The sequence below is a fragment of the Lepus europaeus genome, chromosome 14, assembly GCF_033115175.1.
Source record: "Lepus europaeus isolate LE1 chromosome 14, mLepTim1.pri, whole genome shotgun sequence".
NCBI lineage: Eukaryota > Metazoa > Chordata > Mammalia > Lagomorpha > Leporidae > Lepus > Lepus europaeus.
The window spans coordinates 1,826,626-1,840,222 of NC_084840.1; the positions used below are offsets into that span (position 1 = coordinate 1,826,626).

General features: G+C 59.7%; 1 protein-coding gene across 2 annotated transcripts in view; it reads right to left on the reverse strand.

The window, feature by feature from the left end:
* COLGALT2 (collagen beta(1-O)galactosyltransferase 2) overlaps positions 1-13,597 on the reverse strand; it is an 83,257-nt gene that overhangs the window by 4,774 nt on the left and 64,886 nt on the right. For both annotated transcript variants that reach the window (XM_062211228.1, XM_062211227.1), the window contains exons 7-10: positions 12,180-12,256; positions 8,066-8,172; positions 1,463-1,595; positions 427-554 (exon numbers count right to left, since the gene is read on the reverse strand). In XM_062211228.1, coding sequence (XP_062067212.1) covers positions 427-554; positions 1,463-1,595; positions 8,066-8,172; positions 12,180-12,256 — 445 coding nt within the window. The remainder of the gene's footprint in view (positions 1-426; positions 555-1,462; positions 1,596-8,065; positions 8,173-12,179; positions 12,257-13,597) is intronic.

Genomic DNA, 13,597 nt, shown 5'->3' on the forward strand with positions numbered 1-13,597 from the left:
GGGATACCTGCCTCGCTCCCCAAGGGCGGGTGCTGTCCCCTGAGCCCCCGGTGGGCACCACAGGTGGGTGCTGTCCCCTGATCCCCCAGTGGGCACCACGGGACACCTGCCTCGCTCCCCAGGGGTGGGTGCTGTCTCCCGAGCCCCCGGTGGGCACCACGGGACACCTGCCTCACTCCCCAGGGGCGGGTGCTGTCCCCCGAGCCCCCAAGCGGGCACCACGGGACACCTGCCTCGCTCCCTCAGGTCCACTGTCTCTCAGGCCCACTTCGCTCTGTCACCCACACCAGCCTCCTAAAAGAGCCCCCAGGGTTGCTTGTGCTGGAGACTAGAGGGGCCCCAGAGCCTGCAGGCACCCCCACTTCCCCTTTCTGGGGGACACCGGATGGCGGAGGCCGCAGCCGGGCTCACGGCGCTGTCACTCACATCAGCTCCCAGTCCAGCTGTGCCCGCTCAACGTCGGCCATCAGCTGCATCAGCTTCCTCTTGAACTGGTGCTCGAACCGCACGTCGTCCTCGATAACCAGCGCCTTCCGCAGCTCGCGGTCGATCACCTGTGATAGCATCCATGGTGGACCCCCGGGGGAAACCCCAAACCCGCTCTTGCCAGGTCGACATTGAAAAGATGGCACAACGGGGCATTCGCTGTTGTTCTACACTGCCCTCGGTGCACCTGCCCACTGGGGGCACGGACAGACCAGCACAGTGGCAGCAGCGAGGACACACGTGACCAGTGTCATGGCCGAACCCCAACGGTAATGTCGAGTGCACACACATGGCACGTACACACATATGCCACTCACAACACACATAACACACATGTCATATGCAATACACATATGTACATGGCAACATGCCACACAAATATACATATGCCACAAGTAAGCCACACTAACATGCCACACACAAGTACATATATACACTGCACACCCCCACGCACATGCCATACACACACGTGAGCCACACAGCTCCACTCTCGAGGAGGGGAAGGGAGAGGGGTGGGTCCCTGGGTGCTGTGGTGAAGGGCAGAGTAGGGGCATGGCAGGGTTTGTGAAGCCATGTTCCGTGCGTGTCACGGTGCACCTGTGTCAGACACTGCCCGGCGTGGTGGGAGAGGAGGCCTTCTGGGACCTGGCTCTGGGCCTCTTTGCTGAGAGAGCAGCCATGGCCGGGAGCCCCACACTCCAGTGCCACCTCCACCAGTGCCCTGGTCCAAGAGACGGGAGCCCAGGGCCTGGCTATGCCTCTCCAACCTCCCGGCTTCACAGTAACTTCCGCTGAGCAGCAGGGCCGCCCCACCCTCAAGCGGCTCCTTCCCGGATGAAGGCGCTTGTTGACCTGCTGCGTAGACAGCGCTCAGAAGAGCGTGGCTCCTGGACCCCACCCCCGTGTGGCTGTCCCGGCAGAGCCCGCTCCCCTACCCCACCCCACAGAGCCATGCAGCCCACCCAACCCTGCTCACCTCCTTCCAGACGGAGTAGTGGCTGAGGAAGCAGCCGATCTCGCCCCTGGTCAGGGGCCTGGACGAGTAGGGGTCGCGGTACCCGGGCAGCATCTCGATGTGGAGGGCCTTCAGCTGGCTGGTGTTGAGAGCCCTGCAGAGGGGGTGGGGAGTCAGCAGGGCAAGGGTCCCCGGCAGAGGAGAGAGGTGGAGGGAACAGTGTCTCACCAGAGCCTCCACACAGAGAAAGACTTCTGGGGCCTCCAGGATTCTTTCTTTTTCAAAATTTCACTTATTTGAAAGGGAGAGAGAGAGAGAGGGAGACGGAGGGAGGGAGGGGGAGAGAGGGGGAGAGATCTATCCACTGGTTCACTCCCCAAATGCCCCAACAGCTGAGACTGAGCCTGGCCAAAGCCAGGACCTGTAAACTCTCTCCGAGTCTGTGTGTGGCAGGGGTCCCGGGACCTGGGCCATCGCCACTGGCTCCCGGGGTCTCAGGAGGCAGGAGCTGAGGCTGGGTAGCAAACCCAGGTGCTCTGGAGGGGATGCGGGCACCCTAACCAGCTACTGCAGCACCAGGGCAAACGTCGCCGACCCACGCGTGCTCTGTGACAAGGACAGCAGCAGGAGCGAGCAGAGGCCCCTGCACCTGTGCGTCTCTCCCCTGACCTAGATTCCAGGCCAGAGCAGGAGCAAGGAACAGAGATGAGCTCCCAGGGCACAGAGGACACGTCACAGAGAACCCACCCACAGAGGCAATGAGCGTGCGGCAAGAATGGGCGAATCGATCCCTGCTTGCAGCTGACGTGACTCTACATGTAGGGGAACCAAAAACTCCACTAAGAGGCTTGGAACTCATAGAAGCGTTTGGCAAAGTAGCAGGATATAAAGTCAGTGCACAAACATCTACAGCCTTTGTAGACACAGGCAATGCCACGGCGGAGGAAGAACTGCTAAGATCAATGCCATTCTCAATAGCCACAAAAACAATCCAATACCTTGGAATAAACTTAACCAAGGATGTCAAAGATCTCTACAATGAGAATTACAAAACCTTAATGAAAGAAATAGAAGAAGAAACAAAAAAAAAAAAAAAAAAGGAAAAATCTTCTAAGTTCATGGATTGGAAGAACTAATATCATCAAAATTCTCCTGAAAGCAATTTATAGATTCAGTAGATACCACTCAAAATATCAAGGACATTCTGCTCAGATCTAGAAAAAGCAATGCTGAAATTCATATGGAAACACAGGAGACCCCGAATAGCTAAAGCAATCTTGTACAGCAAAAACAAAGCTGGCGGCATCACAATACCAGATTTCAAGACACACTACAGGGCAGTTGTAATCAAAACAGCCAGTACTGGGACAAAAATAGATAAAACAGAAACTAAAAAAACCAGACAATGGAACAGAATAGAAACTCAAAAAAGCCACTCCATGCATCTACAACCAACTTACCTTTGACAGAGGCGCTAAACCAATCCCGGGAGCAAGGACAGTCTCTTCAAAATGGTGCTGGGAAAACTGGGTTTCCATGTGCTGAAGCATGAAGCAAGACCCCACCTCACACCTTACACAAAAATCCACTCAACATGGATCAAAGATCTAAATATACAACCTGATGCCATCAAATTCTTGGAGAACACTGGGGAAACTCTGCAAGACATTGGCATAGGCAAAGAGTTTTTGGAAAAGACCCCAGAGGCACAGGCAGTGAAAGCCAAAATTAACAAATGAGATTATATCATATGGATAAGCTTCTGAACTGCAGAAGAAACACTCAGCAAAGTCAAGAGGCAGCTGACAGAATGGAAGAAATTATCTGCAAACTATGCAACTGATAAAAGATTAATAACCTGAATACAGAAAGAGCTCAAGAAACTCAACAAAAAAATAAACGATCCAGTTAAGAAATGGGCAAATGACTTGAACAGGCATTTTTCAAAAGACCAATAGACACTTGAAGAATTGCTCAGGATCCCTGGCCATCAGGGAAATGCAAATCAAAACCATAATGAGGTTGCACCTCACCCCTGTTAGAATGGCTTTCATACAGACATCAACTAACAACAAATGCTGGTGAGGATTTGCGGAGAAAGGTTCCCTAATCCACTGTTGGTGGGAACGCAAACTGGTACAGCCACTGTGGAAGACAGAATGGAGACACCTCAGAAATCTGAATACCGACCTACCACATGACCCAGCCATCCCACTCCTGGGAATTCACCAAGGGAAGTGAAATCAGCATATGAAAGAGTTGTCTGCACCCCCATGTTTACTGCAGCTCGATTCACAGTAGCCAGGACATGGAACCAACCGAAGTGCCTGTCAACTGAAGACTGGATTGAACTCACACCTTGACAGTAGGGACTCCATTTTAGAGCACTCGAGAATCTACCTTTTTATTTATTTTTATTTTTTTAAAAGTCTTCCTTCCGTTGGTTCACCCCCCAAATGGCCGCTATGGCTGGCGCGCTGTGCAGATCCGAAGCCAGGAGCCAGGTGCTTCCTCCTGGTCTCCCATGTGGGTACAGGGCCCAAGCACTTGGGCCATCGTCCACTGCCTTCCCGGGCCACAGCAGAGAGCTGGCCTGGAAGAGGGGCAACCGGGACAGAATCTGGCACTGCGGCTGGGACTAGAACCCAGGGTGCCAGCACCGCAGGCAGAGGATTGGCCTAGTGAGCCGTGGTGCAGGCCGAGACTCCATCTTGAGAACACACTCCCCACCGTGAGACTCTGGTCTGAAACTAAGACCTAACACAGACGATGCAGTCCCCTACATCACACTTGGTAAAGCATAGAGACCCCCTGGCATGATCGCTCAAGCTTGAAAACAGATAGGTTGTACCTGGGTTAATGATAGGATTGTAATTTTTCCTACATATGATTTAGGTCAAAACACAGATTAATATCAAGATTATAAAGTTGTTAAGACTGTAACTGGCATTGTTAAGATTATAATTGATACTAATTTCGCATAGGCTTTAGGTTAGCTTGACCCTGGTAACCATGTATCCCCCTCCCGTTATTGTAGTTTTTGCCTCTATAAACCCTGTTGCTTTGGGGTTTGGGATGGAGAGTTCTTTAGGGCAGGAGCCGCTCTCCACTGCCGGCAATAAGGGACCATCAGGTTTTATGAATGTGTGGTGTTCCTCTGTGTGCATTCGCTCAGGCACACAGGATAATTCTGGGATATGCACGCCATGGATACTACACAGCATTAAAAAAAATGAAATCCTGTCATTTGCAACAAAATGGATGAAACTGGAAAACAGACTTAGTGAAATAAGCCAGTCCCAAAGGACAAACACCAATGTTCTCCCTGACCTGTGGTAACGAAAAGGCAGTCTGCAGAAGTGAAATTGACACTTTGAGAAGCAACAATTTTGAACAGCCCAGGTCTCAAATATTGAGGAACAGTTTTTTTCTCCATACTATTTGTTGAACTCTTTACTTAACATAGAGTTAATCATTTGTGTATAAAGTTAGTTGAAACTAGACCACACACACACACATGCACACACGCACACCACTAACAACACAACCCCCAAAACATGAAGCAAAAGCTGGCGGAACTGAGAAGGGAAGAAGACAATGCAATAGCACAGTGGGAGACACCAATGTCAATTTGAACATGGCACAAACAGGTGGGCAGCGGGAGGAGGAGGAGGGAGAGCCGGGCAGCGCCATGACTGGGCCTGACAACATCTGCAGAACACACATTCTTCAAGTACAGCCGGAACACGCACCAGGAAAGACCGTCATTGAACCCAAACGACCAGACAGACCAGACAGATGTCAGCCTCAGTACCCCCGAGAGGACTGGAATCTTGCACGGGATGTGCACTCATGGAGTGGCATTAAAATCCACGGGAGCAGTGATGGGGAACCTCGCACACACTGACGTCAGTGCACAGTCCACGTGAGCAGTGATGGGGAACCTCGCACACACTGACGTCAGTGCACAGTCCACGTGAGCAGTGATGGGGAACCTCGCACACACTGACGTCAGTGCACAGTCCACGTGAGCAGTGATGGGGAACCTCGCACACACTGACGTCAGTGCACAGTCTGCGGGAGCACTGACAGGGAGACACAGAAGTACTATTAGTGCACAGTCCGCGGGAGCAAGACAGGGAGACACAGAAGTACTGTTAGTGCACAGTCCACAGGAGCACTGACAGGGAGATGCAGAAGTACTGACGTCAGTGCACAGTCCACGGGAGCACTGACAGGGAGACGTAGAAGTACTGCACGCCAACACATGCACATATGCACACACACATACACACGTGCACGCCAATACGTGCACCCATGTGCATACACACATGCCCACACACGTGCATGCCAATACGCGCACACATGTGCATACACACATACACACATACACACATACACACGTGCACATCAATACGTGCACACATGTGCATACACACATACACACATGCCCACACACGTGCACACACCAGGAATGATGGATGAGTCCAGCAAGCTTGGAGGACACAGGGAAATGACACAAACGTCACGTGTGTTCCATGCATTTAGCAGTGAGCAGTCTGCAAACAGAACGAAGGAAGCAGTTGCATCGCCACAGCCTCAGGAAGACTAGAATGCTAAGGAATAAACTGAATGAATCCATGCGAGACTTTACGCTGAAAACGTCATTCGAAGCAATGGAAGAGTTAGAGTCACTCTGATCAGAAACCAGAAGTCTTCACAAGGACAAGAAGCGAATGACGGACACTTGACAAGGGACAGAACGAGGGGCAGTGCCGTGACACTGGGCCTGACGGACACCTGCAGAACGGCGAAGCACACAGCCTGCCAGCTCCAGGCGGCCGCGCTCCAGGGAGACAGCTGCGGAACCGGGCTGGCCGGAGGGTCCACAGGTGGAATTCCGGCGGCTGTGCGTGTGCGGATTCACTGGCTGATCCTAAAACCCGCATGGAAACGCAAGGGAGCAGAACAGAGTCCAGCTGTGCGGCCCGTGCCTCCCTGCTTGCCCAGAAGGCCCCGGCTTGGGACGGACAGAGCAGCCGAGCGCAGCCCAGAGCTCAGAAGCCAAGCCCACGTCTAGGTCAAGGGCGAGACGACAACCGGCCGGGAACAGGCCTCTGCGCACGTGACGCGGGACAACTGGACCCCTGCCCTGACCAGACCCGGCAGGCAGCTGACCACGGCTCAGAGACCGGAGTAAGAGACGAAACCACAGGGCTCTCGGAGCAAGCCCGGGGGTGGCTGCTTGTGACTTCGGACGTGAAGAAGGAGCCCGAGATACGACACCCCAGGCACAACCGGCAGGCACCAGAGCTAACCTGGGGTCCTCAGGGTGAAAGAAAGGCTTCTGTGCTTCCGTGGGCGCCGGCACGGAAGTGGGAGGTGCAGGAGCTTGTGAATTCCATGCCTGGTCAGGGACGTGGGTCTGGGACGCACACAGGGTGTCCTGGGGGCCACGTCTGGGGGTGGGGTGGGGCTCTGGGGGCCACCTGAACCAGTGCCACGGCTGCCACGGCTGCCACGGCCCAGAACAAGGCTGCCAGACAAACTTTGCTCCAGAAAAACTAATCTCCCCAGGGTCATTGTAGCCCTGGCTGTGTTCGAGACGAACTTACCAGGGCCACCCCCACACCAGCGCCACCCTGAGGCTCTGTAATGCAGAGCCCGAGCCAGTCCCCGCTCTGCAAGGGGCTCAGGGAGCGCCCTCTCGGCACCGCTGCTGGACTCTGAGGGAGGCACCGGGACTGTGCAGCCGTGTCCGTCACCCCCGGCTGGCAGTGTGCCCACGGAAGCGAAGCCACTCGGGTCCCACGTGAACACTGGCCACGGACACCCGCGCCTTGTGAAAATCTATGCCCCGAAGCACTTCAGGGTGCCGGATGGCAGCGCCAAGCAAACAGAACCAAACAGCCACCACAGAATCCACGGGAGGAGTCGGACCGGCGGCCAGCACTTTCCTGCCTTCTTCCGGGAAAGTGGCCGCCAAGGTCGGCGCGGGCGCCTCACCCGCAGCCTGCGGAGACCTCGGCACGAGTTCCCCTTCATTCTCCGCAGGTTGCCGGAGTTTCACACCGGCCCACGCCGGCTCTGAGCACAGCACACCGCAGGACCCTGGAGACGAGGCAATCACACCCAGAGCAAGGGGGCCAGAGACCCCCGGCTGCTGAGTGGACCTCGGGCCCGCTCTGCGTGGGGAACCAACGTGGATGGTTCCTGTGGCCATCAACGTCAGATGGCCTGTGGCCCGTGGCTGTCGTAGAAGTGTGGCTGTGGGGCAGGAGGGTGAGCCACCAAACGTGACACCGCATCCCACAGGAGCGCCTGTTCGCGTCCCAGCTCCTCCACGTCCCATCCAGCTCCCTGCTGTGGAACTTGGGAAAGCAATGAAAGATGGCCCAAGCGCATGGGCTCTGCCACCTGTGGGAGACCTGGATGGCGATCCTGGCTCCCGGCTGGCTGTGGGCCCTTTGGGGAGTGAACCAGGGGAGGGAAGACCTAACTGACTTCTAAATAAATAAATCTCTCAAAGTGTGGCCCACGCGTCTTCAGGCCCACCCAGGACTGACCGTCGCGGCGGAGACATGCCACGCCCACTTCCCCGCCCCTGCAGGGGGCGCCACTCACTTCCCGTCCACGGCCTCCACCACCTTGACCTCGATCTCCTGCTCGTACAGCGTGCGCAGCATCCGGCCCCGCCTGTCCTGCCTGCGCTTGAGGTTGATCATGAAGATCTAGCCGGGAGGGAGAGGGAGAGGAGCGGTCACTCCAGGCCCGTGCCGGCGTGGAGCACGGGCAGGGCCCCGGCGCCCCAAGAGGCCACAGGTGAACGAACCCCACACACAACACGGGCGGCGGGAGGCAGCTTGGGAAATGGCGGAAGTCTGGCGCACGGAGCCCCGATGCCGCCGACTGCCCTGGCCAGTCCCTGCGCCTCAGCTTTCGCCTCCGTAAAACTGGGGCGACAGTGGCCCCGGCTCCTGCGTGTTACCCATCGGGGTCAGCGTAACCTACGTCCACCGGCTGGATGTCACAGGGTCAGAGGTGCCAAACCCAAGTGCCAGGGTGGCAGCTGCAGCCATCGGCTTGCCCGAGGCCCCCCCAGGCAGGCAGGGAGGTTCCAGAGAGAAGTCAAGGGCTGGGGGTCCTGCCCTCGGCGAAGCAGGGGTGGGCCAGAGGCGTCCTGTGCACGTCGGACACCTGCTGGCGCGTGCAGGCCCGCGGCAGGTGCACCCCACTGCCCCAGGAAGGCTGGGCCCCGAGTTCCTGCCGGCTGCCCCACCTGTGCTGTGAGGCCGCCTCGTGGCAGCCCGTGCTGACCATACCCGGGTGTCCCCCGGGCCCGGTGCTGCGGCTGCCATGGGCAAGCCCGGGCCTCTCCATGGCCTCTGGCCGCAAGCAGCAGCACGCTGGTTCTGGGGGTGAACCCAGGCCCCCAAGCTCAGCTGCCCGGCACGGCAACGTCAGAAACCCCGAGCCAGGCGGGCGACCGAGTCCTCCCGTCTGCCGAGCGGGGCGCGTGGGAGGCAGGCACACAGCCGGCGTCTGCGGCCGATACCCCCCCAGCCAAAAAGGAGTTCAACCAGCTCGTCTCACGGGGCCCAAGACTGCACCCACTGTGGCCAGACTCGAGGGCGCGCCCCTGTCACCAGCCTGGCGCTCGGCCGCACCGGGCCATGCATCTGGGGCCACGCATGGATTCCCTGTTTTACGAGGGTCTCGGCTACCGTGACAAAAACTCATTTCTACTGGATTTTAAATCCTGCACGAAGAAGTGACCGGGGAGCAGGAGGTGCTGCCGCAGAAGTCCTGTGACTGGGCAGCAGGCAGTGCTGAGTGCTGAGTACCTCAGAGTCCTCTAGGACAGCAGGCAGTGCTGAGTGCTAAGTACCCCACAGAAGTCCTGTGATGGGGCAGCAGGCAGTTCTGAGTGCTAAGTACCCCACAGAAGTCCTGTGATGGGGCAGCAGGCAGTACTGAGTGCTGAGTACCCCACAGAAGTCCTGTGACTGGGCAGCAGGCAGTGCTGAGTGCTGAGTACCTCAGAGTCCTCTGGGGCACCAGGCAGTACTGAGTGCTGAGTACCCCACAGAAGTCCTGTGACTGGGCAGCAGGCAGTGCTGAGTGCTAAGTACCCCACAGAAGTCCTGTGATGGGGCAGCAGGCAGTTCTGAGTGCTAAGTACCCCACAGAAGTCCTGTGACTGGGCAGCAGGCAGTGCTGAGTGCTGAGTACCTCAGAGTCCTCTGGGGCACCAGGCAGTGCTGAGTGCTGAGTACCTCAGAGTCCTCTAGGACAGCAGGCAGTGCTGAGTGCTAAGTACCCCACAGAAGTCCTGTGACTGGGCAGCAGGCAGTGCTGAGTGCTGAGTACCTCAGAGTCCTCTGGGGCACCAGGCAGTACTGAGTGCTGAGTACCCCACAGAAGTCCTGTGACTGGGCAGCAGGCAGTGCTGAGTGCTGAGTACCTCAGAGTCCTCTGGGGCACCAGGCAGTGCTAGGTGCTGAGTACCCCACAGGAGTCCTGTGACTGGGGCTGCAGGCAGTGCTGAGTGCTAAGTACCCACAAGAAATCCTGTGACTGGGTGGCAGGCAGTACTGAGTGCTGAGTACCCCACAGGAGTCCTGTGACTGGGGCTGCAGGCAGTGCTGAGTGCTAAGTACCCACAAGAAATCCTGTGACTGGGCGGCAGGCAGTACTGAGTGCTGAGTACCTCAGCGTCCTCTGGGGCAGTAGGCAGTGCTGAGGGCCTGGTGGTTCTGTCACACCACTGTTGACCCAGCTGGATACTCGTTTTGTTAATGTGATCGCTGAGGGGACTACTGGCCTGCCTGGCGACTTCCTCGTTTGCAGACCTGGGCGGGCTTGGCTCTCCTGGCACGCTCAGAACCGTAGTGTGGAGCCACGTCCACCCTCCCACTCCTCCAGGGCCACGTCCACCCTCCCTCTCCTCCAGGGCCATGTCCACCCTCCCTCTCCTCCAGGGCCACATCCACCCTCCCTCTCCTCCAGGGCCACGTCCACCCTCCCTCTCCCAGGGCCACGTCCACCCTCCCTCTCCTCCAGGGCCACGTCCACCCTCCCTCTCCTCCAGGGCCACGTCCACCCTCCCTCTCCCAGGGCCACGTCCACCCTCCCTCTCCTCCAGGGCCACGTCCACCCTCCCTCTCCTCCAGGGCCACATCCACCCTCCCTCTCCTCCAGGGCCACGTCCACCCTCCCTCTCCTCCAGGGCCACGTCCACCCTCCCTCTCCTCCAGGGCCACGTCCACCCTCCCTCTCCCAGGGCCACGTCCACCCTCCCTCTCCTCCAGGGCCACGTCCACCCTCCCTCTCCCAGGGCCACGTCCACCCTCCCACTCCTCCAGGGCCACGTCCACCCTCCCTCTCTCCCAGGGCCACATCCACCCTCCCTCTCCTCCAAGGCCACGTCCACCCTCCCTCTCCCAGGGCCACGTCCACCCTCCCTCTCCTCCAGGGCCACGTCCACCTTCCCTCTCCCAGGGGACGGAAGGGGCATGTCCTCATTCCCTGCAGGGTAGACCTGGGGCCACCTGGGGTCACTCGGGGAGAACCAAGCCAAATCAAACCACACACACACAGACACAGCCCGGAGAGCAGCCATGTGCGAGACCTCAGGGACCCACAGAGCAGTCCCTGCCCCTGCCAGGCTGCGTAGGCTAACAACCGCGGCCTCACGGCCCTCGGGGGCAGAGAGGCACAGCTAAACGTGGCCCAGTGTCGCTCTGCTGTGCACAGACATGCTCACCCAAGCTTGAGGAAGCACCGCCCGGGCCGGTGTCCCCGCCCGGAGCCAGCATCTTCCATGGGGACCAGGAGGGGCCCAGGCCCCACACCGCGTCCTCTGGGACGAGGCTTGGCGGGAAGGCCCTGGTTCTGCCGTGTGGTTTGCTCTCCTCCCGGGGCCAGAGCCGAGCACTCTCTCCTGCTGAACGTTCCCGAAGACCCTCAGTCACCCGGAAGTCTGGTTCCCGCCCACGCCACAGAAGGAACCCCGATTCCTGCAGCTACGTGGGGGCTGGGTGGGTCTTCAGTACGCACGGCAGGGCCTCTTCCAGGACCACGCCGCGGCACGGAGCACCGGCCTGCCGGGGCGCACCCCCAGTTCTCGCTCAGGCGCTGGGTGCCAGTGGCAGGACCTCCAGGTGCCAGGGCGCTGCGTCCTGGCCCTGCCACGGACCCAGGGAGCCTGTGGCCAGGACGGCAGCTCCGTGCGTTCCCGCTCCATCCCCTCCGCCGTTACAGTCCATCTCATGCACACACGTGTACACGCACACGCACATGCACCCATCCCCGCCTGAGGGGAGGCCCGGGTTTGCAAGCAGCTCCCGTTAACCCCATTCTCAGTGCTCTCAGCTCTGCCCCCGGCCCTCCCTGTGGGTGACAGACGGCCAACCCAGAGCCCTGGCACGGCCTCCACCCGTGCCCCCTCGCGGCATCCAGCCCAGGGCTGCCAGCTCCCACGGCCTCGACAACCACGGCAAAATCCGCTCGTGGGCAGTGCCGAGCGCAGGTTACACCCGAGCAGCACCCTCTCCGACCGACCGACGAACGCTCTCGACCACGAACCTCCCCCGCAGAAGAGGGAGCCGAGACGGAGCCGAACCCCGGGCCTTTCCCCAGGACCTCAGTGCCCGCGCGGCTCCCAGACGCGTGCTCAGGCTCACGGGCCAGCTGCACACACGCGTGCCCCTGCTCCTCCCCCGCAGCCCAGGCCTACCTCATCAAATCCCATCTTGTCTGGGTATCTGGGGACCACGGACACGAACTGGGAGGGCTCCATCGGAGGGCCGTCAACTGCAAGACAAGACGGCAAAGCGCTCGTGAACCGTGGGTCCGAGGCAGGAGTCGGGGTCGGGGCACTGCCCCGGGAGCCCCCGCTCAGGGCCCGGCTCTGTGTTCGCCCCACGTACGAGCGTGTGGGGGAGAGGGTGGTGGGCCGGGGAGGGCTCTGGAGCAGGACGCCTGGTCCGACCTTGGGCTGGGGAAAGCCTGGCAGGGCTGGGGGATTCTTAAGCCCGCTTCTGCACGGTCACGTCAGGACAACGGGTCCCACCCGCAGGGCCTGCACGCAGAGCATCCCCGGGGAGCAGGGGAGCCGGCGCCTCGAGCACGCTCCGCCCTCACAGCTGCCCCACGTCCCCGGCCCCATGGCCACAGTGGACGGAGCAGCCTTTGAGGGGAGCGGTGTCTGTGCTGGGGACGCACGGGACGTTCTTGTCCTCGCTCCCCAGCGACGCAGCCTAAACCGTTCACACGGCCCCGAGTGGCATTCAGGACGTGGGACGGTGCCGGCCACGTGCCACCCACCTGGGGCTATACGAGGGGCTCGAGCGTCTGCAGGTTTGGGGGCGCCTGCGGACTCTCAGGGACTGCCCCCACCAGGCCCGTAACGAGAGCTGGAGGCAGGCCAGGGTTTTCCTGGGACGCGTGCTCTCTACGCATCCAGAATCGTCAGTCTGGGACTGCTTTGACCCCAGCCAGGCAAGGGGAGCCGCAGGCCACGGGACAGAGCCACGGGGAGGCCCCTGGCGGAGGGTGCGCATCCCCGACACCGGAGTTGTTCGGCAGCCACGCGGGCCAGTGCCTACTTTAAAGGTGGAAAAGGGCGGTTGGAACGCGGGCGTCGTGAACTCCCAGGGTGGCCGGTCCTGTCCCCAGCGTCCACCTCCATCCAGTGCAGGAGAGGACATTGCACCTTGACCGTGGGGTTCGCCAAGGCCACAGGGCTTTCCAGATGTACCGCTGCTGCTGGTGCCTCCCTCATCCCAGCCCCACCCCAGGGCGACGGCACCACGCTGAGGTGGGCAAGTGACCTGGAACGCTGGGCCAGCGCACGCGGGCACCAGACGGGGACACACGGCCTCCTGGGAAGCAGGGTGCTCAGGCGCCGCCTGGCAGCCCAGCAAGCCTTCGCCCTCCTGCTCACACGGGCAGAGGCCCTGGCCTGGGCACCCCAGGCTTCCCAGAGATGTCAGAGTCCGGGCGTCCACTCTCACCTCTGAGCAAAGAGGGTGCCATTCCAGGGGCAGCGAGTAGGGGTCGCAGGCCACACGGGGGCGGGCCTGTGAGTGACCTCTCCCCTGACCCCGGCAGGCTGGAGGGGTGCCCACAGCCCAGGCCCTCTGCTCCACCGAG